Raw genomic sequence first — 25,988 nt, forward strand, 5'->3', positions numbered from 1 at the left:
GAAGAGGACGAGGACCTCTCCGGCGCCCTCCCACAGCAGGAGCCTGAGCCTGCCGCTCAGATAGATGAGCTGCCTCCATCTGCCGCAGCAGCGCCCGCATCTGCCGAGACTACAAATGCCTCGGCCGGGCCAGATATCGATCAGGCGCCGCCTTCGAACGGCCACGATGAAGCACTCATGGAGACTGACGCTGCACCGAGTGGGCAGGACGAACCAGAGGGTTCGTCCACGATTGATCCTCCTCCCTCCACGGAGGCATCGGCCGAGGAGGAGCCCGCCCCTGTCGAGCCACCACTCGAAGAGGAGCCCGCCCCTGTTGAGGCGCCACCGGTGGTGCGTTCGCACAGGTGGGAGGCGGAGCACGTCAAGCGGATTGAGACCGACATCGCGACCAACCTCTACAATACCGATGCCTGGCTGGCCCTCATCAACGAGGCCAACCGGCACAGCAGTGACATGTCCTTCCTACGCGAGGCCTACGAGCGATTCCTCAAGATCTTCCCCACGGCAGTACGCTTCTCCGCCCGCTACACGAATAAATAAATAAATAAATAAATAAATAATACTAATAGTACTGGTACTAATGCATAAATAAATAAATAACAATTATAGCAATATAATATAATCAATTCACACGTGGTCGGTGGTTTGTTGTGTTGTAGGGCCGATACTGGAAGCAATACGCAGAGCACGAGATGACGGCCGGCAACTACGCCAACGTGGAGAACATCTTTCGGCGCTGCCTCCTCACGTGTCCCAACATGGACCTGTGGCGGTGCTACCTGACCTACATACGGCTCATCAAGGACGGCAAGCCCGACGAGCGCGAGTCGGTGCTGCGCGCCTTCGAGTTCGCCATCGAGCACATGGGCATGGACCTCAACGCCACCCACATCTGGCGCGACTACATCCAGTACGCCAAGGCCGGGCCCAAGCCGGCCAACCAGTTCGAGGAGAGCCAGAAGGTGGCCACCGTGCGCCGGCTCTACCAGCGCGCCATCGAGAGCCCCATCAGCAACCTCGAGTCGCTGTGGAAGGAGTACGACGCGTTCGAGAGCGGCGTCAACAAGCTCCTGGCCAAGCCCCTCATCGCCGAGTACGCCGGCAAGTACATGACCGCCCGCGCCGTGTGCCACGAGCGACGCGGCTACGTGGACGGCCTCCAGCTCAACATGCTCCCCGTCCCGCCCACCCACACCCCCCAGGAGGCACACCAAGTGCGCCTCTGGCGTCGCCTCATCAACTTTGAGTACGCGACACGCCATCGCACACGCCATCGCACACGCATGTAACTGACGGGAATCTCGCACCACCTGCGCAGAAAAACGAATCCTGAGCGCACGCCGGATGAGCGGCTGCGAAGACGCGTGGGGTTCGCCTACAACCAGGCCCTCCAGTGCCTCTACCACTTTGCCGAGATCTGGCACGAGGCCGCCCAGTACCAAATCGACAACGGCGCTCCCGAGGTACCCTCCCCCCACCGCGTGCATTCCTTCACATTCCAATCCGCATACGTGTGCTTACGGTCGATCGTACGACACGACACGACGCGGGACACGACACGGCACGGCACGACACGACACACCCACCCACAGGAGGGCCAGACGATCTACGAGCGGGCGGTGAACGCGCTGCCGACGAACCTGTTCCTGCACCTGGCCTACGCCGATCTGCTCGAATCCGGCAAGCGGGTGTCCGAGGCCAAGGAGATCTACGAGCGCATCATCCAGCACACGCCCGGCACCAACACCCTCGCCCACATCCACTACCTCCGCTTCCTGCGACGAACCGAAGTGCGCTCGCATTCATTTCATTCTTTCCCATTCACCTTTATTTGTAAACAATTCCAATTCCAATTTTTATTTGAATTCAATTTATTTGTTCAGTTCTTTCTGTATTTTTTATGGTTTTTAATTATATTTATTTCTGTTTTTTTTGGCTGATCGTATGCGAACAATGTTCTCCAGGGGCCGGACGCTGCGCGCAAACTCTTCGTCAAGGCCAAGAAGGCTCCCGGCACCACCTATCACCTCTACGTCGCCACCGGTACGACACGCACCAACACTTTCTTCACTCGGCCCTTCTTGGTCTTCTTGGTCTTCTTCTTGCCCTTGGCTTGACCCTGACCCACCCCGTGGCGCGCGATGCAGCGATGCTGGAGTACCACGCGAACCGGAATGTGGACTATGCGCGGGACGTGTTCAACGCGGGCCTCAAGAAGTTCATCGGGGAGCCCACCTACGTGCTCCACTACCTCCGCTTCCTCATCCAACTCAACGAAGACAACAGTACACACATTGCCGCCCACCTCGCCTCTTCGTACCAGGCGCTGAGCGTGTGTCGTGTGTCGTGTCGTGTGTCGTGTGTGTCGTGTGTGTCGTGTCACAGACGTGCGTGCGGTGTTTGAGAGGGTGCTCGGGAGCGCGGAGATGGCCAACGAGCGAACGGCCGAGCTGTGGAACGCCCTCCTCGAATTCGAGTACGCCGCCGGCGACCTCGCCTCCATCCAAAAGCTCGAGAAACGCCGCGCCCAGATCTTTCCCGAACTCGGTACCCGCCGCGGCTTGTGTGTGTCGTGTCGTTGTGTGCGTGTGTGCGTGCGACTAAGCATGATGGTCGACAGAGCCGGCGAGTGTGCCGTCGCTGGTGCAGCGATACCGGTTCCTGGACCTGTGGCCGAGCGAGCCGTCCGAGGCCTACCTCCCGCTCTCGTTCGGCGTCGGCGCCGCCGCCGGCAAGTCGGCCGACGCACGCGACGAGCGACCCAAGATCGTGGCTCGCCCCGACACCTCCAAAATGATCGCCTTTCGCCCCGAGGTACGTGTATCGCGCGCATCGTGTCGTGTGTCGTGTGTGTGTGTCGTGCTCACCCGCGCGTGTGCGTCAGCTCGAGGCGCCTCCGCCAGAATCGCACGCGATCCCTTCCCTCGGGCACGAAGCGGGTGGCGGCCACCGGCATGGGGGCGATGAGGGGGGGCCGACGATGACCATGGCGCCGTTCTCGCCGCCGCCGTTCAGTCCGACCAACCTGCCCAGCATGAGCCCGCGCTCGCCCACCACGCTCGCCGCCGCCGGGGGGTCCGACGGGGGTCCGGCCCGGCTCTTCGCTTACTACCTGCCTCTCTTCCCTCCGGCCGACTCCTACTACGGTGCGCACACACCAACAGCACGCGCCACACGACCGCACGGCCGCACGACACGCGCGCTGTGCATTAACGTGTCTTGGGTGGTTCTCGCGCGCACAGGTCCTATGGTCAATCTCGACGGGTTGGTCGCACTTCTCCGACAGACGAACATCCCGCCATCGGCCCTTGTGGTTCGTTTTTTCCAAACTCATCCCGCCTCCTTTCTCGCAAAACGTGTGTTGTGTGACCCTCGTGCGTGTGCGGTGTGTGCGGTGTGTGCGATCGAGCAGCCGCCCGCAGGTGGCGGGGATGTAGGAGGCCGGAAGCGCAAGGCGGCGGAGGATCACCACCACCCGCCACCCATGCACATGGGCGGCGGTGGTGGAGGCGGCGGCGGCGGCGGCGGCGGACCGGCTCCCCAGAACGCGCCGCCGGCGAGGGACATCTTTCGGCAGCGCCAGGCCGCCAAGCTCACCCGCTTCAAGTGAGTGCTGTGCCCCCCCCCACCAGCCCAACCACTATTCCCACCATTCTTTCTTCAAGAAACAAACAAAGAACATGGCAACGTCGTCGGCACATCAGCCGCGGCCACAGTCGCACATCTCAAACGGTCCGCCACAGAAATTCGAGTAATAGTCGAGCTGCACGACGCACGCCAGCCGCCGTCCCATCACCAGCAGTCGGTGGCCCGTGTGCCCGTCGGACTGCCCAGGGCCAGAGTTGAGGTCAACCATAACAGTGCCGCGCGCGGGCGCGAGGGAAGAGGAGGCGTGGTACCACGTAGCTGCCGTCCTTCCACATCAGCAGCTGGTGGTGTTCGTCCACCAGATCGGCGAGTGCGTTGAGCGTGCGGCCCACCGGCGGTGGCTTGCACGGGTGCGCCTTGATCACCGTCAAGTCGATTTGTTTCTCCACAATACTGTCCACCGCTGCTCTCCCGATCAAGAGACACACACAACACATGCCCACTCAATGCGACACACACACCACACACCACACACACCACACGCAGCACCGCACAACAAGAAGATATGCGTGTACATTGGGCGAGTGTTGCGTAGGCTTGGTGGTCGGCGATGAGCTGGAGCCGCAGGTGGAGGGGCGGCGGCGTGGTGAAGTAGGAGTGGTGCCAGGCGTCGTCTTCCGGCTGATAAGCGCTCGGCGTCGCCGGGAAGGCCGGGTCCGCCAGCAGCTTGTTGTAGTCCGGCCCGAATGTCACCGTGGTCAGCGCTTCCGCCACCACACCGCTGAGCTCCTCCGCTGCGTTGCGTGTGCGGTGGTGAGTGCGCCTGTGTGTGTGCGCGGTGGTGTGTGTGCGGTGGTGCGTGTACCGGGCACGAAGCGAAGCAGGCCCTCGGTTGGCAGTGGGAACGCTCGCGCGGTGACGAAGCACTGGACCTGGGCGCTGTCGGTGCGCACCTGCGGGTCTAAGGCTCTCGACACCGCCTCGGTGCGCTGCCACGGCAGCCGGCCTGCGTTCGTGGCGGCTCGCGCCAACAGCGCTCCCGCCAGCTGCCTGCGCAGCTCGTCCACCTGTCCACTCGCTACATTGTCCAATGTATGTCGACACAAAAACAATATATCAACATATAACTATGTGCCCACACCATTAAACATTATATTAAAAAAATAATAAACAAATAAAAAGAAAGAACTGAACTGCCCCAGTACCGGGTTCGTAGTGGAGCCGCGAGAGAAGGGCAGCATAAAGGGTGGGGAGGGAGGTGATGGTCGCGTAGAGGGTGCAACTGGTCTGGGCAAGGGCCAGGAGGGCGGGGGCATCGAGCCTCTCGAAGATGGCGCGCTGCAGCTCGGCCGGCAGTTGGCTGAGCAAACCGTTCGTCGTCGCGCCGCTTGCGTCGTGTTCTGCCGCCCCCTTCGAGAAGATGGACTGCCGCACACGTTCAGCCGCAACTGCGGCGGCCTCCCTGTCGAACCGAGCCACGACCACCACCCGAGGCGGGTCGTCTGGGCTCTGTTTGGTCCGTTTGCTCCCTTCGCCTCCCTTGCTCACCTTCGACCCCATCAGCGTTTGAGTTTCTTATTTTTATCAAAATTTATTTAATTTTTGTTTGCTTTTTTGCTTTTTTGTTGAATTTTATGTATATTTGTTTAATCGCACAGTCCAGTCAAGAAAGCTCTCAGTTGGTGAGCTTCCTCATCACGACGGCGACGATGGCGAAGAAGAGGGCGATGATGATGTAGTTGAGCAGCTTGGCCGGACCCTCGATCTCGTGGTCCTGCTGCTCCTGCTGCTGCTGCTCCTGCTGTGGTGGCCCATGCACCTGGTGTGGCTGCGGCTGCTGCTCGGCGGCTCTCTCTGGTGCGCCTCCCCATGGCTGGGCCTCGGGCTGCTGCTGCTGCTGGCGCTCTCCCAGCTCTTCGGCGCGGCGCTCCACCGGTGGCGTGGCGGGCGCCTCACCTTCTTCGTTGCCTGTTTCTACAGAAGACTTCAGTCGTGTGTGTGTGTGTGTGTGTCTGCACGCACACATGAAACACGCGAGTGACGTACCGCTTGTGGATGATGATGACGAGACGGGAGGGAGGATGTTGGCGATGGGTCCGCACTTGGGGCAGCAGAAGTGGACCGACTTCCTGGCCAGCGCCCTTCGCTCGTCGGCAGAGTAGTCCAGCGCGCCGAGTGCGCCTTCGCCCGGCGTCGGGAGGAATCCAATCAACGCCACCAGCGCTGTACGAACTGTGTACGTGAGTGTGCGTGTGCGTGTTGTGAATTAGTGGGTGAGTAGCGGGTGTGTACAGACGCGGAGGGTCGTACTGCTCCACGAGGGCTGCCAGTGTTCTGGGTGGTGCGCCGAGATGGTAAGGCAGATCTTGGTTCCCACGTCGAACCTACCGTTGGGCTGGGTTTACAATCGAACGAATGCGTGAGAAACTAACGACACGACAGGCATGCACAACAAAGGGGCAAGGTGGCGTACCGTGAGCCACACGATGTTGGGCGGTTTGAAGGGATACTCGGCCGGCAACAGGATCCTACCGTGGTAGACACCGCCTTCGAACGGGGTACCGCTCGGCCCGCGAACGGTGAAGTGCCATTCGAAGATGTTGTCCTGTGTAGGAAATAAGGGGTGGGGTCAGCAATTCGAAGATGAAAATAAACACGTTAGCACGAATCGATTGTGCCCAAGGCGCTACAAAAAGATGGATGCAAAAAAAGAAGAGAAGACTTTGATGCACACTGGGCAGTACCTCGAGTGCTCGTGCGGAATACTCGTGGCTCGTGTCCTTCTCCATTTCCTTCATCTCACGCAGGATGCGCTTTACAGAGGGGTTGTTGGGGCTGTAGCCTTCCATCTCTTTTCACGTTTTGTACTTGCTGTCTGCTTTCTCGGGCCACTTTCTCTTTTGGCCAAGCGAACAAAAGGAAAAATTTGGGAAACACATTTCTTAGGAGAAATTCACAGGAAAATCAATTTCTTTGATTTGCTTTCTTGCTTTTCCAAGAACAACGTGTGAGCCAAGATTATCGGCATTTGTGTCTCACGGCCGTGCTCTCATCACCAAACAACATGGATCACACGACCCTCGCGCGCAACCTCCAGGCGATTCAGGTCGCGGTGGAGTCGCAGAAGCAGCTCATGGAGACGACGGACTTCTGCTGGCCCATCTGCATGCGAAATGCGCGCATCGGGACGGAGCTCGATCGAAGCCAGAAGGTGTGCTTCAGCAACTGCGTCGTCCGCTCCATCGATGCCGAGAGGATGATCGCTCAACGCGTGCTTGTCGCCATGAAGCAGAGCTCCACCGGCGAGGCCGAGTAAAAATCTGTCCACATCTCCATTTCACATCGCACTACAAGCCTGCACGATCTGCAGGTTGCGTGCATTTTTATTTAATCAACACACACACATCCAACCCAAGCATAAATCTGTGCTGTAGGTCCCTCCTTGTTGCACGCTCTGCCATCTGCTTGAAGAGATTGGCTTTCATCTCTGCACCACTTCTTGTAGACAAAATCTGGAGGTTGTTTTGTTTGTGGGAATTCACAGATTGGAATCCGAATCGCCGATTTCCCACTTCCACCATTGGAAGGCACCTGCCCCACCTCACAAGCAAAGCCTTGTTGATCGCAGTTCATGAGCGAGCGAGATCCGCTGTTGGCAAACAAGATGATGCGATCGGCGAGGCAAATCGATGAGGAGCAGGCCATCATCGATTACGGGAGGGGAGATGCGGCGCTGGACGTGGTGAGGGACAACAAAAAGCGGATCATGTACATCGTCGTCGGCTTGGGCGTGGCCGCCGCCGTTGTCGCATGCCTGGTCCTCGGCATCATGTGGGCCGTCGATGAAGGCAGCGACACCGACCACCCAGCCACACCCAGCCCCGGTCCCAACGCCGGTACTCGCGACCATACATCATTTTCTTCATTTTTATTTCATCATAATAATCATCAAAACATATTTTAATTCTAATAATACTATTTTTTTCCTGCAGCCTACATCAAGGTGCAGAAGGCGGCGATCGCCACCGAGAACGCCCAGTGCTCTATCATCGGCCAGCAGGTGACCTCCCCTCACCGCCTTTCTTTTTTTTCTTGAGCTTCCATCTTCTTCTCCAAGGGCTCTTCTCATCTGGTGATGGACGACGGCTTGGTCGCGTGTTATATATGATCTGCGCAGATCATGAAGGACAAGGGCGGCAACGCCGTGGACGCGGCCATCGCGAGCAATCTCTGTATCGGCGTTCTCCACAACTTTGCATCGGGCATCGGCGGCGGAGGCGTCATGCTGTGCGACCCCCATCACATCACCCTTCTTCCACTCCCTTTCTCTCGAGGCTCAACCCCACTCCTTGTGTTGACTGTGTGCGGTGGCGCGTGTTGCGTGTGCGGTGGCGCGTGTTGCGTGTGTTGTGTGGGCTCAGGATCCGCATGAATGACAGCCGGTCGGTAATGCTGGACTTCCGGGAGGTCGCGCCGGCAGCCGCCAAGGTGGACATGTTCGTCGGCAAACCGGGCCTCAGGTGCGTTCCCCCCCACACCTGCGCCCACAGGGTCTCTGTTTTTAAGAAGGCAGCTGACCGCTCGTGCCACGTCCCGTGCTGGGCGTGGTTCTTGTCGACAACAGCACGGTGGGCGGTATGGCCGTGGCCGTCCCCGGCGAGCTGGCCGGTCTCGAGTACGCCTGGCTCAACTACGGCTCGGGCAACGTACGTGCATGACCCGGGTCACGACCGACGCTCAGCTGCGCGTCGTCACTGACGCAACGCAACGCACAGGTGGAGTGGCAGGACCTTGTCGAGCCTTCGGTCGAACTTGCTCTTAATTTTACCGTTGGGGATCTGCTCGCCAAGCGGATCGCGGTACGCCTCGTCTGCGAACACACACGACCAACGACGCGACACACATGACACGACACACATGACACGACACACACGACACGACACACGACACGACACGACACGACACATACACACACACGACACAAATAATCTGATACCCTTGGGCGCCGCGCAGTCCTATCTTCCGGCGATTTTGAACGACACTGGCCTGAGCTCCGTCTATGCGCCGAAGGGGGTGGCCCTCAAGGCCGGTGAATTGCACGTGCTCCCCGGCCCACACCCAAGTCCCACGAGAACCTGCAACTCTTACGCCGCTCTCCTTCGTGTGTGTCGTGTGTGCGTGTCGTGCGTGTTGTGTGTCGTGTGTCGTGTGTGTGTCGTGTGTGTCATTCTAATGTATGTGCAGTGCTTCCAACGTCAAGCTGGCGGAGACGCTTCAGACGGTGGCTAACGAGGGTGCCCGGACCTTTTACGACCCGAGCTCGGCGCTGGCGCAGAACCTGGTGAAGGACATCCAGGCCAAGGGCGGCATCATCACCCTAGAGGACCTCTCGAGCTACTACCACAACTTCACCGTCAAGGTCTCTTCCCTCGGGCCGTTCTTATTATTTCAATACATATACAAACATATATACATATATACATATATACAAGCATTATCATAGTATCACTATTATTTGACTTTTATGTGCCGTGTGCTGTTGTCGTGTAGGTCCGAGAGCCGGTCAGCTCGTTCTACCAGGGCTACGAGGTGATCAGCTCGGCGCCGCCGTTTGGCGGCCTGTGCGTGCTGCAGGCCCTCAACCTGCTCGAGCTCTACAACCTGCCCCTGATGGGTGCGCCGCCGCAACTCCTCTCTTCGTTCTTCGTTCTTCGTTCTCTCTTTCAAAGCCTCCCCCCTCTCCCCCGATTGGAATTCTAATCATCTCGCCCGTTGCCACGCAGGCCAAAATGAGGAAACGTACCACCTGCTGGCCGAGGCCCTCAACTTTGCCTTCGCCGACCGGATGGCCCTGGGCGATCCGGCCTTCGTGAACCTGACCAAGGCCATTCCCGCCATGGTACGCCACCCCCCCCCGCGGCCACTGCACGGTACCCACGCTGGCGCTGAATTCTTGGAATGTGCGCGTGCCAATAATTCCTCAGATGGGCAAGGAGCACGCCAGCCGCCTGCGCAGCAAGATCAAGCTCAACGCCACGTTCCCCTACCAGTACTACGAGGTACCGTCGTGCGTGTCGTGTGTGTCGTGTGTGTCGTGTGTGTCGTGTGTGTAGTGTGTGTCGTGTGTGTCAGTGTGTCGTGTGTGGAGCTGAACGCTCCTCGCTGCTCGAGCAGGACCTGGTCAATTTCACGGCGCCCATCGAAGACGCCGGGACCACCCACCTCTCCGTCATCGATTCTCAGCGGAACGCCGTCTCGCTCACCTCCACCGTACCCCCTCCTTCCTCCTCCTTCTTTTTTGCCCTTCGTGTCTTCATTCTCTTTCTCTCTCTCTCTCTCTTCTTTTCGTTGGGCAGGTCAACCTGGTGTTCGGAGCCAAGTTCCTCTCGACCTCTACAGGCGTGGTGCTCAACAACCAGGTAATAACACCGGCCTTCTATAATACATACATATTTCTATATATTGTAATATATGTACATCAACGCGAGGCGTGTATTGTGTCCTTGAATTGACCGCCCCCACGACCAGATGGACGACTTCTCGACGCCCAACACGTCCAATGCCTTCAACCTGCCTCCGTCCGAGGCCAACTTCATCGGTACCACAACGTTCTCGCCTTGCGCGCGCGCGCAACGCACTACCGCACACGCGACATACGGCAACGCATCTGACCAAGTCTTGTCTTAATTGTCGGCGGCAGTGCCCGGCAAGCGGCCGCTGTCGTCGATGTCGCCGACCATCGTCACGAAGAACGGGCAGGTCTACCTGGTAGTGGGCGCCTCGGGCGGCTCCCGCATCATCACCTCCACCCTCCAGGTAACACACGACACACACGACACACGCGACACACGCGACACACACACCACACACAACGCATGAGGGCTAAAAGCACGACATCAGGCTCTGCTGGGGGTGGTGGCCTACAAGCAAGACGTGTGGAAGGCGGTCTCGTCGCCGCGCCTCCACAACCAGCTCCTGCCGCCCTTCGTCTACACGGAGGCCGCCTTCTCGCCGGCCATCACCGCCTACCTCAAGAAGATCGGACACGACGTACGTTGTTGCACCCACCACCGCCTTCTACATTCCCATCACCACCACTCGCGACTCGCTGCCTTTTATTATTTATTTATATTTATTTATATCATTAATTCTCTATTTCATGTTCTCTGCTTGCAGATGGCGTTCATGGAGGAGGTGGGCGTGGTGGCTGCGGTACAACTGGGGGACGACGGCTACCTCTACGCCGCGTCGGACCCGCGAAAGCTGGGCCGTCCCGCTGGCTTCTGATCGGTGCTCTTTTTCGCATTTATTATCTTGGCTGTGCACAAACCTACTGACATGTAACAAGCTGGCATGTAACGCAATGATTGTTGGTTGGTCATCAACAAGCACGTGTTCGTCACAATTCTCAACGGCCGTTGCTAGAACCCCATGACTCGTTCTTTACGTTTAATTCTCACGTTCTGATTGGTTATTTCAGGAACTGTCGGAAAATTCCGCAAGAAATGGCGGAAATGTGCAGTCCAACTCAAGGACCGTGCAAAAATGCCTGCAGTAAAAAGGTGCTGTCGCTGCTCTTCTTCACACATACACAACCACCACAACGCGCAAGCTTCATCGTCGGCTGTGCACACCACATTCACTCACACACACAAAACACCAGCAAGCAAGCATGCGCTCTGCCAACACCAACAACACACAGCTTCTCCAGTGGGTGGAGAAGGTAAAGCAGCTCACCAAGCCCGCCAACGTCCACTGGTGTGATGGCTCAGGTACTTGCCCACACACATGCTCATAAAGTGTGTAGCCTGTTCTTCTTCTTCTTCTTATTCTATTCTTCCAACCTGAATAGACCAGGAATACGCCACGTTGTGCGAGGAGCTGGTGAAGAAGGGCACCTTCGTGCGCCTCAATGAGAAGTTCGTGGGCAAGAACAGCTTCCTCGCTCGCACGGACGAGCGCGACGTAGCGCGTCACGAGAGCCGCATGTTCATCTGCACGAAGGTGGAGGAGGACATCGGCCATGGCCGCAACTGGGCTCAACAGACCGAGATGACCGACGTACGCCACAGTCTTCACCCACTACTCGCAACATTATTACTTTTAATTCTAATTATTCTTTTCTTATCTGTTTTCCTTTTCCTGTTTCTCTGTGTAGCGACTGGCCAAGCTGCTGGCGGGCAGCATGGAGGGCCGCACCATGTACGTCGTGCCGTTCGCCATGGGGCCGCCCGGCTCGGCCCTGGCCCGCTACGGCGTCCAAATCACCGACCACGCCTACGTCGCCGCCTCGCTCTCTCTGGTCGTCCGCACCGGCACCGACGTCCTCCAGCACCTCGGCAATGGCGGTACGCGCTTCGTGAACACACACACGACACACACACAACACACGCACACACACACACGACTCACCGTGTCTCGCAATCGCAATGCAACAGAGTTTGAGAAGTGTCTGCACTCGGTGGGTGTGCCGTTGGGCGGCAGCGCTGCTGACGTGGCGTGGCCATGCAACATCGATGACCACCACCTGGCCTTCTTCCCCGAGCACGGCCACGGCACCGACGCCGACGCGCTGGGCTCGCCCCGCTTCGTCTCGTTCGGCAGCCTCTACGGCGGCAACTCGCTGCTGGCCCAGAAGTGGTTCGGCCTCGACTGGGCCTCGGTGCTGGCCCACCGCGAGGGCTGGATGGCCGAGCACTGCGCCGTTGTCACCCTGACCGACTCCGAGGACCGCAAGTTCCACATCGCCGCCATCTTCCCCTCGGCCTGCGGCAAGTCCTCGTTCGCGCTTCAAATTCCCACCATTCCTGGTACACACGCGCACACAACGCACCGCACGACACGCATGGACCACTGATCCTAAGCTATGTATGGAATGTGTGTGCGCAGGCTGGACGGTGCGTTGCGTGTCGGAGAACATGGCGTGGCTGCGCCAGGGAGCGGACGGCCGCCTGTACGCGACCAACCCCGAGTCGGGCTTCTTCGGCGTGGCGACCGGCACCTCGCAGTTCAACAACCTCTCGCTGATGGTCGCCATGCGCAAGGGCACCAACATCTTCGTCAACGCCGCGCTCACGCCCGAGGGCGACGTATGGTGGGAGGGCAAGACCAAGGAGGCGCCCGCCCAGCTCAAGGACTGGCGCGGCCAGGCCTGGACCCCGGCCAGCGCCACCCCCGCGGCGCACCCCAACGCGCGCTACACATTCCCCGCCACCAACTGCCCCGTCATGGACGAGGCCTGGAGGTTCGGCGCCACCCCTCTCAAATTCTAGAATGAATGTTGGAATGTCTCATTGCTCATTCCGTTCATTCCAATCTGTATAGCTCGCCCAACGGAGTGCCGATCGACGCGTTCCTGCTGGGCGGCCGCCGGAGCACGACCGTGCCGCTCGTCGCGCAGGCGCTCAGCTGGGAGCACGGCGTGTTCCTCGGCGCGGTGCTCTCGTCGGAAACGACCCACGCCACCGACGGCGCGACGGGCGTGGCCAAGCGCGACCCGTTCGCATTCCGCTCATTCCTGGGCTACCGCCTGGGCGACTACCTCCAGCACTGGGGCGATATGGGCCAGCGCCTGGGCCGCCACGCCCCGCTCGTGTTCCAGGTCAACTTCTTCCGCCGCGATAGCGCCGCCGACGGGGCCTACCTGTGGCCCGGCTTTGGCGACAACGCGCGGGTGCTCAAGTGGGTGTGCCAGCGCGTGCGCGGCGAGGTGGGCGCCCGCCGTACCGCCGTCGGCCTGGTGCCGCACGCGCGCGATCTGGACCTCACCGGGCTCGACCTGTCGCGCGAGGTTGTGGAGAACAAGCTGCTGGCCGTCAACGCCCACGAGTGGATGGAGGAGTGCAAGGACATGAAGAAGTTCCTCGGCGGCGTCGAGTCGCTGCCCGGCTTTGTCGCGTCGCAGCTCACCACGCTCGAGAAGAGCCTGCAGCTGGAGCTCACCAAGGTGCCGACGACGGACCGGGCGATCCTCGACTGGGTCGAGAGCACGGTCCGGCTGTGCAAGCCCGACGCCGTGCGCTGGTGCGACGGGAGCGAGGAGGAGTACCACGAGCTGTGCCAGCTGCTGTGCGAGAAGGAAACGTTCGTCAAGCTCAACGAGAGCCTCCGGCCCAACTCCTACCTGGCCCGCTCGACCGAGGACGACGTCGCCCGCGTCGAAGACCGCACCTTCATCTGCTCCACCAAGAAAGAAGGTAACACGTGTGTGTGTCGTGTGTGTCGTGTGGTTCTTGAAACTCACACAACACATGCAACACACAAAGATGCGGGTCCGACCAACAACTGGATGGAGCCGGCGGAGATGAAGGAGAAGCTCAACAAACTGTACGACGGGTGCATGAAGGGCCGCACGATGTACATCATCCCCTTCTGCATGGGTCCGCTCAACAGCCGCGTGTCCAAGTACGGCATCGAGATCACCGACTCGGCCTACGTCGTCGTCAACATGAAGATCATGACCCGCATGGGCATCGAGGTGCTCCACTACATCGAGCAGAACGCCCAGCGCGGCGACCCCAAGCCCTACCTCCCCTGCCTCCACTCGGTCGGCAAGCCGCTCCAAGAAGGTAAGCGCACATTCCATCGCCACCTAGAATGTGTGTGGAATGCATGTGGAATGCTCACACCGCACACGCACGCAACAGGTGAGAAGGACGTGCGCTGGCCGTCGAACCCGCAGAACAAGTACATCACGCACTTCCCCGAGGACCCGTCGGTCATGTCGTTCGGCAGCGGCTACGGCGGCAACGCGCTGCTGGGCAAGAAGTGCTTCGCCCTCCGCATCGCGTCGACCATGGCCCGGCGCGAGGGATGGCTCGCCGAGCACTGCCTCATCCTGGGCCTCACCTCGCCCGAGGGCAAGAAGTACTACATCGCCGCCGCGTTCCCGTCGGCCTGCGGCAAGACCAACCTCGCCATGCTCGTGCCCACCATCCCCGGCTGGAAGGTGCGCTGCGTGGGCGACGACATCGCGTGGATGTACGTGGGCGAGGACGGCCGCCTCTACGGCGTCAACCCCGAGCGCGGCTACTTTGGCGTCGCGCCGGGCACCTCCGACTACACCAACCAATCGGCCATCCAGACCATGCGCTCCAACAGCCTCTTCACCAACGTCGCACTCACCCCCGAAGGTACGCATTATAGTAATATATACTCTTCGACATAGTATCAAGATATAAACTGACTCAATATGTGACGATGGCAGGTGACGTGTGGTGGGAGGGCAAGTCGAAGGAGCTGCCGCCGGTGCTCGAAGACTGGACCTACAAGCAGTGGACGCCCGACTGCGGCCGCAAGGCGGCCCACCCCAACGCGCGCTACACGACGCCCGCCGCGCAGTGCCCCGTGATCGATCCCGAGTGGGAGAACCCGCGCGGCGTGCCCATCTCGGCCATCATCTTCGGCGGCCGCCGGTCGACCATGATCCCGCTCATCTACGAGTCCTTCGACTGGCAGCACGGCACCTTCCTCGGCTCCGTCTGCTCGTCCGAGACCACCGCCGCTGCCGCCGGTCAAGTCGGCGTCGTCCGCAGGTACGCAACCGCACACATGCATGCAACACACAGCACACGACACACAACTAACAGCACGACACGCACATGTGTTAATATAACAGGGATCCGTTTGCGATGTTGCCCTTCTGCGGGTACAACATGGCGGACTACTGGCAGCACTGGCTCGACGTGGGCGCGGCGCTGGGCGACAAGGCGCCCAAGGTGTTCTACGTGAACTGGTTCCGCAAGGACGCCAAGGGCCGGTGGCTGTGGCCCGGCTTCGGCGAGAACTCGCGCGTGCTCAAGTGGGTGTGCGAGATGATCGACGGTGTGGGCGCCCACCGCGACACGCCGATCGGGCGCGTGCCGACCGAAGACGCGCTCGACCTGATGGGCCTCGACGTCGCGCCCGCCGACGTGCACGAGCTGCTGCGCGTCGACAGCGACGAGTGGAAGCCCGAGGTGGCCGACATCCGCAAGTTCTACGCCACCTTCGGCGACAAGCTCCCGGCCGAGCTGCGCCGCCAGGTCGACGAGCTCGAGAAGCGGCTCTCGGCGCAATAGGGACCCCAAGCGTGGGTTGATTGATTGATCACTGTCCCTCATGAATCATCACTCCTGCGCTCTCCTGTAAGTAAAAGTTTTGTTTGCCAACCTGCTGTGTCTCAGCCTGGGTGCGTGCGTGCGGCGTGTGTCGCGTCGTGTCGCGTCGTGTCGTGTGTCGTGTCGTGTCGTGTCGTGCGGTTGTTCGGAACAATTTCTTTTATTTTCTTAGGCGAACTTTTTTGGCTGACGAAGCGTTGACTGGTGTTGACTTGCTCAGGTTGTTGGGCCACAGATCTGTGACGAATTAGAATTGATTGAAGTTACGCTCGCTAGACAGACAAGGAAGAAGAAGAAGAAGATGAGCTCCAACGGCTGGCAGGTGGTGGACACAAAGCAGAGGAAGGCCGAGAAGCAGCAGCAGAAGGGCATCGAGAAGAAGAAGCTGCAGAAGCAGATCGAGCAGGAGCGGCAGAAGCGGAAGGAGGAAGAGGAGCGACTGTCCTACTCGGGCTGGGGTCCTGAAGATGAGGATGCCAAGAAGAAGAAGAAGGCGCTGAAGGCCAAGCTTGCGCAGCAGAAGCCCAAGAAGAGGGAGCTGCCGCAGGTGGCCGACAGCAATCCATTCACCGCGGCGACCATCTACACTCAGCTCAGAGCCTTCGAGGAGGCCAAGGAGAAGAAGGCGCGCGCTCAGCAATCGGCCCTCGAATGGAAGGCCAAGGAGGCCGAACGCGCCGCTGAGGCTGAGGCCGAGATCAAGCGACGGAAGGAGAAGGAGCGCAAGAAGAAGAAGCCCAAGAAGCCCTCTGTCGCCCACCTCAGTGCCGCTGTACGTCGCCACCCCCCCCCCTCTCCAAATCATCTCTCGCACTGGTTCCATTTTCACTCGATTTGATTTCCAAATTTTTGTGGAGCTTCACATTCGCATTTGCTCGATTTTCCATCTATCTCTGCACGTTTTTCATTCATTCATTCGTTGATTCCACATCCGTTTTACTGACGCACCTCAACCTACCTCACCCCCATCGACAGTTGGACGTGGCCTCGTGCCGCACGTACATGGAGGAGCTGAGCTCGAGGTACCCCGCCAAGTACGACGTGCAGCTCATGGCCCTCGCCGACTTCTTCGAGAGCAAGTTCGGCAAGGCCTCGCTCGGCCCCGCCAAGCTCCTCGACGAGAAGAGCTTCGCCCGAAAGCTCGGTATCCCAGTCCTCCCACGCGCGCGTGTCGCCGTGCGTGTCGTGTCATGTGTGTCGCCGTGCGTGTTGCCGTGTGTGTCGCCGTGCGTGTCGGGTGTGCTGACATGGCGCGAATGGCACACAGAGATCCCGTACGCGTACCTGGACGACGCGGTGGCGGAGGCGCTGCAGACGTGGCTGGCGACGGTACCGCCGACGGTGATGGCCGAGTTCACGCAGTTCCTGCTGAACGAGGTGTTCAGCGCCGAGAAGAACCACAAGACGTCGGGCATCGGCCTCCGCATGCTCCTGGCCGCCATCGCCCGCGGCTTCCCCGACGTCGTGCGCGGCGCTGTCGACCACGCCTCCTTCGTGCAGAAGTACCTCGGCGACTCGCCCGCGACCTACCCCAAGCACGAGCCCAACGGTGAGTGCTCGCCAGAGCCTGCTCTGTGTGCGTGCGGTGGCGTGTCGTGCGGTGTTGCTGACGATTGTGTGGGTGTTGTGTGTGTGTGTGTGTCGTGTCGTGACAGTTCTGTCCGAGGACACAGCCCTGTTGCGCGCCAACTTTGTGCCGGTGCTGGTGTGGTACTTTGGCCAGACCATCGAAGACCACCCCGCGCTCGCGTTCGACCGTACCACCTCCCTTCCCTATGGATTGCACACGACACACACGGCACACAAACACCTTTTATGAGTCGGCTGATGAACCATCGTGTCGTGTGTATGTCGGTTGGTCATTGTCATCATCGTTCACACTGATCAGTGTGGGCCGAGTTCCTGCTGCCTTTCCTGCTCGTTTCTGCGCCCGAGACCATCCGCACCCTCGTTCTCGACTACTTCCACCTCCTCTTCACCGAGTACGCGGCCTTTTCTTTATTATTTTATTTTTATTTTTAGTTTAATTTATCATTCATCATTTTAAATCCATTTTTTAAAAAAGGTGAATTTGTCTTATTTATTTGTGGTGGCACAGCGTCGGCGGGAAGGTGAAGCGGGCCGATCCTGTCGTCACCGCGCGCGCGCTGGAGAGGCTGGCCGCCTACCGGGAGAGTGTCAGCGAGAACCAGCTGAAGAAGGGCGCCATCAACCCCATCTACCTCGCCATCGAGGTACTCCTCTCTCTCCCTCTTCTGGCGCACACGCCACCCTGATCGCAACTAACGCGTATTTATTATTATTATTATTATTATTATTATTATTATTATTATTATTATTATTTATTATTCTGTTGATATTATTTAGAACGCGATCGTGTGGCGCAACTCGTCGTCGGTGCACAACTACCTCAACGTCTACCTGCGCCGCGCCGCCTCGGCCAACAAACACGTCCGAGATGAGGTACATTCCTTATTTATTATTTATTGTTTATTCTTTTTTGTGTAATTGTGTAATTGTTTCTGTGTTTATATTAATATATATATTTTATTATTTTACTTTCAGGCCCAGAAGAAGGTGCTGCGGGCGTTGGCGGTGGACAAGGAGTCCTACCAGACGTGGGACTCGCTCTACCCGCGCTACGTCCTCCAGTCGACCCAAGTCATCCTCTTCCTCACCGACAAGTGGGACAAGTACGCACCACCGCACGCACCACCGCACACGCACGCACCACCGCACACGCACACACCACCGCCACATCACCGCACACGGCTGACGTGTTGCGTCGTCAATGTGCAGGTACGTGTTGACGCAGGACAAGGGCACCATTCAGGCGAGCGATGTGGCCGAGACGGTGCACAACTTCCTCTACACGAACGAGAAGCTGGCCGAGTCGCACTACCGGCTCACCACGCGGGTCAAGAAGGGCGCCAAGGCCAAGAAGGAGGCCAAGGCCGACCAGGCCGACGTCGAGGCCAGCACCGCCGCCTGCCGCGAGCTCCTCCGGCGCACCGGCGCCAAGGTGTCGGTCACCGCCTCGAGCCGGCCCACCAGCAGGTCCCGCGCCCAGCACGCCGCCGCCGCCTCGTCCCGCGCCTCGTCCGCCTCCTCTTCCTCCTCTGGGTACGCGCGTGTTGCGTGCTGTGTGCTGTGTGTCGTGTCATTCCACCGCTCATATCACAACACGACACGACACGACACACACCGCACACGCAGGTTTTTGGGTACTTTGGTGTATTTGCTGCTGTTCGTGGCGCTGGTGGCGGCGATCGCGGTGCTCTACCTGCGCCAGACCCAGCCGGAGACCTACGAGGAGCTCCTCAGGACGGGGCTGGCCTACTACCGCGAGGGCCAGGCCCACGCCGCGGTGCTGACCGCGCAGGCGTCGGCCAAGGCCCAAGACCTGCTGGCTCAGGCCTACGAGCTCAAGGCCAAGTACATGGCCCAGGCGCAGCCGCTGCTGGCCCAGGCGTCGGCCAAGGCGCAGGAGCTGCTCGCCCAGGCCCACGAGCTCAAGGCCAAGTACATGCCCGCCACCGCGAGCCCAGCAGCCGCCGTCGCCGGCAAGGCCTAACAAATTGCCGATTGCACGCGTGTCGTGTGTTGCAATACAAATGGCTTCTTTCTTTCTCGCCCACGCAATTGCCGCCAGAAAAAGAGGAAGAAAGAAGAGCAGCAGAGCTTCAGGTGTATTTGTGAATCAGCTCGCGCAACAACTCTCGTCGCGTGCGGCGGAAGGGGACCGAGAACTGCTGCGCGTTCATCGCCTTCACCTCCGCGCTGATCACTGCCGCGTTGATAAGTGGTGGTGGGGGTGGGGGTTGAGCACTCGATCATTCTTTGGTTTGCGGCGGAGCGGAAGAACCAGGAGAGGGGGGTGGGGTACGTTTGGTGAGGAGGAATTCGTGGAAGTGCTCGTCCTTGTCGAAGAGGGCCGGATAGGGCAGGTAGGGCAGGTTGGGATGCACGCCCAGCTTGCACGAGAACCCCACCCTACGCACACATGATGCACGCAGTCCAGCGGACAGTCAGACACACCACACGACACAGTCGCACCGTCGCACACGCCGCACGACACATGCACCGAACCGGTATTTGTCGCCTTCGGGCTGAACCACGCAGAAGACGTGGTTGAACTGCGAGGCGATGTGCTCCGGCGAGAAGGGGATCTTGCCGCCGTCCCGGAACACCACCATCACCACGTCGTTCCCCAGGTGCCGCTTTCGCTCCACCTGATGCAGCCCCCCCGCGTGTGCCGTGAGCCTTCTTTCTGCAAACACACCGCACACGCACACGACAGCACACACATGCGCACACGCACAGTTGCACACGCACAGTTGCACACGCACACGCACACGCACCTGCTGTTTGTCGTCCTCGGTGAAGGGGATGTAGGTGGAGACGTGGAACATCACCTCCCACCCCTTGTGCTGCGTGTAGATGCTGTGCGTGCCCGTCAGGTCGGCTGCGGCAGTGTGTGTCGTGTGTGTTGTGTGTTGTGTATGTGTGTGTGGTGTGTGTGTGTTAAGTTCAACGCGTGCGTGGTGTGTGGTGGAGTGTGTGCGATTCGCCGGCGTACTGTGGACGTTGAGTCCTGCTCGGTATCGGTTCCATCCCTTTAGCACGACCTTGTCCCCGAGATGCCCCAAAAATTCCTCAAATGCCGCACTTCCCGTTCCTATCCCCGCATCCGCATCGTCAGCTGCGTGTGTGCGGTGTCGTTGGTCGTGTCGTGTCGTGTCGTGTTGCGTACTGTTGTTGTACATGTCGTTCTCGTCGTATTGGCCGTGGCTGGCGTAGAGTACGCCGATCTTGTAGCCCCGGATGGACATCTTCTGTTCGTAGTGCACCAGGTTCTCCGACAGCGAATTGCCCGGCCACGTCGACGCTCCCCTGCCATCATTGGTCGGCCCCCAATTAATTGCGTGTGCGGTGGTGCGTGTGCGGTGGTGCGTATGTGGTGATGAGTGTGTGTAGGTGGTGCGTGTGCGGTGGGGAGGTGGTGCGTGTGGGTGGCTGGGGCGTACCTCGCTGAGACGCGCAGTGTGTCCATGTCCACGGCGCTGTGTGAAGAGCTCGGCGATGGGATTGCCAACGAGCGGGTCGCTGTGCAAGTGGTACGTAAGTTACACTCAGCACTTGGCCAGCTCCGCCACCACACATATCACCACACACGACGCATGACACACACGACACACGACACACGACACACGACACATGACACACAAACTGTGCGTGCGTGCGTGCGCGTGCGATATATTACCTTGCCGGATGGTGTCGCCAGCGAGGTTGTGTGGCGAGTCGGCTTCGGTGGCGGCGGGTTGTTGTTCGTTGGGGTCGGCCCCGTACTTTTTGTCGCGGATCTCGAGCAGCTTGGCGTCCTGGAGCTGCGGCATGGCCTGCCTGAGGCCCTGCACCCGTCCCTTCTTCGTGTCGACCGATGTCGCGACCAGCAGCCGCTCATCGCCCTTGAGAAACGCAACAAGGAATGAGCGAAAAAGACAAAGAACGAATGCGAGAAAGAAAGAAAGCGACAAAGAACGAAAAACGCCAATGGGGAAGAGAGGGTGTACGGAGATGGTGCGGACGATGGCGCGGTAGACGAACTCCGGCCGCCGAGCGGTCAGTGAGTTCCGCTTCTTGCCCCGGGTCTCGATGGATATGATCATTGGTCGGTCGAGATCGTCAGTCACCGCGTAGTGCTCGAGTTCTGGCCAAACGAGGTCAGGCACCGTGTGCCGTGTGCCGTGTGCCGTGTGCCGTGTGCCGTGTGCCGTGTGCCGTGTGCCGTGTGCCGTGTGCCGTGTGCCGTGTGCTGTGTGCTGCTGTTATGGTGTGTCGTGTGGCGGTGTACCGATGTCGGCCGGTTCGTGGAGGTAGACCCGGTAGTAGGCGATGTTCTTGGGCAGCTGCCACGTGAATCCGAGGTCGACGGCGTCCTGCTCGCCGCCCAGTTCGCGGTAGAAGCCCGGAATGTCCGCCACGAGCTCGTCTTCCGCCTCAGCGTCGGGAGGCAGCACGCGCTGCAACATTCCAAAAATGCCAGAGGGTTACACGACACTTTCTTCGTTGCCTGGAATGTTGGAATGTGTGACGAACCTTGGGCCACACTCGCTTTGCCAGATCCTTGGCGTTGGCCCAGTCGGGATAGGGGTTTTCGTCCAGTACCCCGTCATTGACCACGGCCACGCCCAAGCTGTGTGTGTGTGTGTGTGTGTGTGTGTCGTGTCGTGTCGTGTCGTGTATCGTGTCGTGTGTCGTGTGTCGTGTGTCGTGTGTCGTGTGTCGTGTGTCGTGTGTCGTGTGTCGTGTGTCGTGTGTCGTGTGTCGTGTGTCGTGTGTCGTGTGTCGTGTGTCGTGTGTCGTGTCGTGTGTCGTGTGTCGTGTGTGTGTGTGAGAGGTACTCCAGAAGTCGTTGTGCTGGAGCGTACACTTCCGTGGAGGTGACGCGCGTGGAGGAAGTCTTCGCGATCAGCCGATCCTTGAGCTTGCGGCCCGACAAGGCCTTGGGCAACCGGGCCGTGAATGTGGTCAGCTCTCGCGACATCTGAGAGATGAAAGAGCACACACTGATGCGTCAGTGCACTTCACTTGAGTGTGCCGTGTTTGAGTGTCGCGTGTCGCACCTTTTTGGAGAGTGTGAGAGAGGAATCCGAGTTTTTGAGCAGACTCACGGAAGCCGGGATGCCTTCTTCTCCGCATTCGTTCTCGTCCTCGTCCTCGCCCTCGGCAGCGCTGTTGTTGCCCGGTGAGTGGGCCTGCGCTTCGCCGGCGGTATCGCAGCGCGGCACCACGCAGGGCGAGCCCACGCTGCCGCCGGAGGGGTTTTCGCCATCGCTCTTCCTGGTTATTCCCTTCTTTCTGTCGCCCAGCCGCAGGCTGAGCCGCCGCTTGTCCTTCTTTGCTCCGACCTTGGCGCCGCCGCCATCACCTTCGGCTTGGGCGAGGGCTAGGGCGGTGTCGAACGCGGTCAGCTCGATCTCTTCGCCGCCCGAGCCGCCATCGCGGTCGGCCACGCCATTGCCGACGTCAGCCGCAGCAGTAGCAGCGGCAGTCTGCTTGCCGGGGATGGTGCTGCCCTCAGGTTCTGCCGCCGCACCGAACCCGACCCGGCTCCGCCGTTTACTGCTCTGCGGGCTGTCCAGATCCTCGTGTTCCTTGGCCTTGGGCTTCATTTTCGACGGGCTCTTGTCCTTCGTGCTGGTCTTACTGCTCTCCTTCCTGGCCGTTTTGGACCCTCGCGACGCCGGATCCTTCTCCTTCTTCTCCTTCTTCTCCTTCTTCTTCTCCTCCTTGTCCTTTCCTTGTCCTTGGTCTTGTCCTTCACCGTTCTGTTGGTCTTGCTGCTGAACGAGCGCGTGCGCTTGATGCGCTTACCTTTGTAGGAAGAAGAAGATGTAGAGTGTTGAACGAGAACAATGAGAATTGCGTAGAGTGTGATCTGGGACAGGGTTGGAAAATACCGGTTGTGGGGAGCGCAGCGAGAGGAGGTGGTCGTCTGTCTCATCGCCGTCATCTTCGGGATAGTCGTTGGTGCAGTAGGGACGCCCCTGGTGCGCGTAGACGGGCGAGCCCGCGTCCAGCACGACCTGCGAGGCACGATTTATCAAAAAAGAGTTAATAATAAAAGGACAAAGAGGCGTACATCGCAGACGACACAGGTGAAGTGCGCAGGGTGCCACTTCTTCCCCAGGGCCGATATGCAGCTGTCATCTTCAATTACCTGCCAGATCCATTGGATTGGTAAAATTAAATGGCGAATTATCATTATGGCGGGGCGTACTTGGTTGCATTTCCCCATTTAGGAAGAAATGTATTGTTGAAGTCTCTCTCGCAATAGGCCTGACCGTCCTTCTCGCAGAAGGGCGTGCCCTGCGTGAAGCTACGCTGGCACACGCAACAGGAGAAATGGTGCGCATGCCTTTGGAGAACGCCAATTAATTTAATTCCATTTCAAAACAACAATGTTGTAAATTTGTGTGCTGATCGTGAAGATGATGTTTGATGTGCGTACCAGCTCTTGCCCAGGGCTTCGATCTTATCCTGGAGAATGGGTTCATTGCATTGGGCGCAGCGATCCGTGAGCTTAGCGGTGTGGCAGTCGGCGCAGTATGGCCGCTCCCGGTAGAACTGGTATGGAGTACCCACCAACATCGCACTGCAACGCTTACAGCGAAAGTGGTCTTGGTGGTAGACCTTCCCCATCGCCTGGCCAGCTCCGTGTTAACCCTTCCCAATGAGGGTGAAGATGCAGTTGCTGGCGGCGGTGGTGGTGGTGAAGAAAGCCGCACCTCAACTGGAGCAGACAGGACCGGCCGCTTACAGACCTCGCATCTAGGCTTGAAGCCGCTGCCTCGCCCCGTGCCCGCGAGTGCGTTCACACAGGGAGAGGAACGTGCGAGGTCCCCGCTCCCGGACGGACGCTTCCGTCGGGCCAGCTGAGCGCTGATGCTCTCATCCATCTCTCTCTCTCTCTCGGACAACAACCTGCGACTCTAGGTTGTTTTCTTCTTCCCTGAACGGCACGCGGCTTGAGCTCAACCATCTCTGGCATGCAACCCCCTCTCCTCCGTGAGAAACAGGTAGAGGCTGACTATATATGTGTGACTTTCCTTTCTTGGGGCTGACAGACCTAAAATGGAGTTTTGTTCAACAAAGGACAATAACCTCCGCTAGTCTCACCCTACTTTGAGTGTTGTCAGGTACGCACCAAACGTATTTGGGCACGTGTGCCTAAAACAGTGAAGAGATGCGCGTTGTCTCTCGCCATTCCTGGCACCGGGTATAGTCCCTTCTTTTTCTTCACCTCAAGAGCCAAGAGAAGGTGAAGAAGAAGCTGGGCTTCCCTCGCCCCCTTGAGCCATCAACGGACAGAGCGATCAGGTACCTATTTTTCTCAACACCGCACCTTTCAGCACCTCCTCGATGGAGCGCGAATCTCCCCGTCCCACTGGGGCCTCTCAATCATCATCATCAACATCTCTTTGATATATACCAATTCAATCCCTCAGTTCTTAAACTCGACCAGCTAATCTCTCCCTCCCTCCCCCCCGTGGTGTCAGGTTGGCCCGCAGTTTTTAGCCGGTGTTGAGGGGACAACGAAAGCCCTACGCCCGCTACAACCCAACGCAACCGCCACCTTTTTATGGTAGGTGCACCTCTTTTTTGGTAACTTTTCAAAAAACAAACCCTGGGCCAGATCAGGTCGCGCTGTGTTGCGTGTGGCTAACGCGGCGCACACTGCAGCTATTGCTGTAATCCTATTTATGTTTCATTATTATTGTCCGGCCCTGAAGATGCGAACGATTTCCGGTCGTCCGTCCGTCATGATGGGAGCCCGCAACAACTCTACTGTACCACTACTCCTGAGCCTTGTCATCACCATGATGCTGCTCTTCCTGGGCTCGGCCCAGGCCGATGATCTCTGTAGAATCTACACGACGTCCTCTTGTACCGCCAACGCTGCCCTCTCCGGGGTACTTGCCACAACCCTTTTCTCGCTCCGTCTCCGCAACCGTCTTCGCAGGGATCTCAATGTGTGCTGTGTGTCGTGTGTGTGTCGTGTGTCGTGTGTCGTGTGTGTGTGTGTGTGTGTCGCGTGACAGACGACGGAGGTCGCCCTTAAAGCCGAGATCCAGACCAAAATGAATAACAGCGCGAACTTCGGTTCGACGTACAGCTGGGACAACGACTTCTGGTGGGAGCAGAACACCTACCTGCTCAACTTCACCTACACAGCCATCGATCCGCGTACCTTCGCTCTTCGTGATCAGCGCAACGGTCTCTTGACGATCAACACTGCCGTCCTGAACATCCTCTGTAAGGCCGAGTTCAACGGCACGGCCTCCATCATCCGCCAAGTGACCCAAAACGCCGTGTGCCCGTCGCCGTCGCCCTCAGTCACCCCTACCTTGTCCCTCACCCCGTCGCCCACGTCGTCCATCTCGCCCAGCGCGTCGCGGACCATGTCACCCACGCCCTCTATCTCGCCCTCCAAAACGCCCACGATGTCCCCCACGAACAGTCCCACCCCCAGCGTGACGCCCTCGGTCACGCCCTCACCCACACCAACGAGATCTGTGACGCCCTCGATCACGCCCTCACTCACCCCAACGAGATCCGTGACGCCCTCGGCCTCGCCCACGGCCTCGATCTCCGTCACGCCGACCACGTCGCCGACCACGTCGCCCACGCAGTCGCCCACCCGGTCGCCCACGCCTAGCGTCAGCGCGACGCCCTCGCAGACCCCCACCCAATCGCCCACCCGGTCGCCCACCAACAGCCCGACCACATCGCCCA

At 59.2% G+C, this 25,988-nt stretch overlaps 9 protein-coding genes across 9 annotated transcripts in view; 6 read left to right on the top strand and 3 right to left on the bottom strand.

The window, feature by feature from the left end:
• Window positions 1-177: 177 nt before the first annotated feature.
• On the top strand, window positions 178-3,613 carry ACA1_217700 (tetratricopeptide repeat domain containing protein; the record flags this gene model as incomplete). The annotated part of the gene is made up of 12 exons (XM_004337142.1): window positions 178-333; window positions 355-510; window positions 663-1,249; window positions 1,322-1,466; window positions 1,596-1,793; window positions 1,968-2,046; window positions 2,151-2,288; window positions 2,389-2,550; window positions 2,624-2,817; window positions 2,888-3,149; window positions 3,246-3,316; window positions 3,416-3,613. The coding sequence occupies 12 exons, from the start codon at window positions 178-180 to the stop codon at window positions 3,611-3,613; spliced, it is 2,346 nt and encodes a 781-aa protein (XP_004337190.1).
• Window positions 3,614-3,703: 90 nt separating this feature from the next.
• Window positions 3,704-5,151, bottom strand: ACA1_217710 (Fbox domain containing protein; the record flags this gene model as incomplete). Its single annotated transcript, XM_004337143.1, has 6 exons — window positions 3,704-3,829; window positions 3,903-4,054; window positions 4,167-4,385; window positions 4,457-4,544; window positions 4,569-4,669; window positions 4,797-5,151. 6 exons carry the CDS (start codon window positions 5,149-5,151, stop codon window positions 3,704-3,706), a joined length of 1,041 nt encoding a protein of 346 aa, XP_004337191.1.
• Window positions 5,152-5,266: 115 nt separating this feature from the next.
• Window positions 5,267-6,440, bottom strand: ACA1_217720 (Ubiquitinconjugating enzyme subfamily protein; the record flags this gene model as incomplete). Its single annotated transcript, XM_004337144.1, has 5 exons — window positions 5,267-5,559; window positions 5,638-5,814; window positions 5,902-5,986; window positions 6,065-6,196; window positions 6,336-6,440. 5 exons carry the CDS (start codon window positions 6,438-6,440, stop codon window positions 5,267-5,269), a joined length of 792 nt encoding a protein of 263 aa, XP_004337192.1.
• Window positions 6,441-6,655: 215 nt separating this feature from the next.
• On the top strand, window positions 6,656-6,907 carry ACA1_217730 (Tim10/DDP family zinc finger superfamily protein; the record flags this gene model as incomplete). The annotated part of the gene is made up of 1 exon (XM_004337145.1): window positions 6,656-6,907. The coding sequence occupies one exon, from the start codon at window positions 6,656-6,658 to the stop codon at window positions 6,905-6,907; it is 252 nt and encodes an 83-aa protein (XP_004337193.1).
• Window positions 6,908-7,255: 348 nt separating this feature from the next.
• On the top strand, window positions 7,256-10,878 carry ACA1_217740 (gammaglutamyltransferase; the record flags this gene model as incomplete). The annotated part of the gene is made up of 17 exons (XM_004337146.1): window positions 7,256-7,487; window positions 7,584-7,651; window positions 7,769-7,878; window positions 8,013-8,111; window positions 8,216-8,297; window positions 8,367-8,450; window positions 8,605-8,691; window positions 8,852-9,010; window positions 9,142-9,265; window positions 9,375-9,490; window positions 9,576-9,650; window positions 9,766-9,861; window positions 9,948-10,010; window positions 10,120-10,189; window positions 10,292-10,407; window positions 10,492-10,641; window positions 10,768-10,878. 17 exons carry the CDS (start codon window positions 7,256-7,258, stop codon window positions 10,876-10,878), a joined length of 1,842 nt encoding a protein of 613 aa, XP_004337194.1.
• A 385-nt stretch (window positions 10,879-11,263) lies between these two features.
• ACA1_217750 (phosphoenolpyruvate carboxykinase (GTP), putative) lies at window positions 11,264-15,650 on the top strand (the record flags this gene model as incomplete). Its single annotated transcript, XM_004337147.1, has 10 exons — window positions 11,264-11,363; window positions 11,444-11,652; window positions 11,750-11,939; window positions 12,030-12,401; window positions 12,481-12,835; window positions 12,916-13,787; window positions 13,857-14,159; window positions 14,238-14,723; window positions 14,798-15,125; window positions 15,209-15,650. The coding sequence occupies 10 exons, from the start codon at window positions 11,264-11,266 to the stop codon at window positions 15,648-15,650; spliced, it is 3,657 nt and encodes a 1,218-aa protein (XP_004337195.1).
• Window positions 15,651-15,990: 340 nt separating this feature from the next.
• Window positions 15,991-19,263, top strand: ACA1_217760 (uncharacterized protein; the record flags this gene model as incomplete). The annotated part of the gene is made up of 10 exons (XM_004337148.1): window positions 15,991-16,461; window positions 16,665-16,833; window positions 16,957-17,238; window positions 17,345-17,446; window positions 17,578-17,671; window positions 17,788-17,923; window positions 18,057-18,152; window positions 18,255-18,382; window positions 18,489-18,812; window positions 18,906-19,263. The coding sequence occupies 10 exons, from the start codon at window positions 15,991-15,993 to the stop codon at window positions 19,261-19,263; spliced, it is 2,160 nt and encodes a 719-aa protein (XP_004337196.1).
• Window positions 19,264-19,372: 109 nt separating this feature from the next.
• On the bottom strand, window positions 19,373-23,894 carry ACA1_217770 (LIM domain containing protein; the record flags this gene model as incomplete). The annotated part of the gene is made up of 17 exons (XM_004337149.1): window positions 19,373-19,476; window positions 19,576-19,682; window positions 19,779-19,921; window positions 20,051-20,154; window positions 20,269-20,391; window positions 20,443-20,582; window positions 20,717-20,795; window positions 20,953-21,157; window positions 21,263-21,399; window positions 21,544-21,712; window positions 21,789-21,885; window positions 22,121-22,236; window positions 22,316-23,032; window positions 23,153-23,278; window positions 23,335-23,395; window positions 23,473-23,571; window positions 23,704-23,894. 17 exons carry the CDS (start codon window positions 23,892-23,894, stop codon window positions 19,373-19,375), a joined length of 2,718 nt encoding a protein of 905 aa, XP_004337197.1.
• Window positions 23,895-25,072: 1,178 nt separating this feature from the next.
• ACA1_217780 (Serineaspartate repeat-containing protein I, putative) overlaps window positions 25,073-25,988 on the top strand; it is a gene marked incomplete at both ends in the record, with an annotated part of 8,158 nt that continues 7,242 nt past the window's right edge. The window contains 2 exons of the mRNA XM_004337150.1: window positions 25,073-25,165; window positions 25,295-25,912. Coding sequence (XP_004337198.1) covers window positions 25,073-25,165; window positions 25,295-25,912 — 711 coding nt within the window. The remainder of the gene's footprint in view (window positions 25,166-25,294; window positions 25,913-25,988) is intronic.

Source organism: Acanthamoeba castellanii (assembly GCF_000313135.1).
Source record: "Acanthamoeba castellanii str. Neff unplaced genomic scaffold scf7180000084758, whole genome shotgun sequence".
NCBI lineage: Eukaryota > Discosea > Longamoebia > Acanthamoebidae > Acanthamoeba > Acanthamoeba castellanii.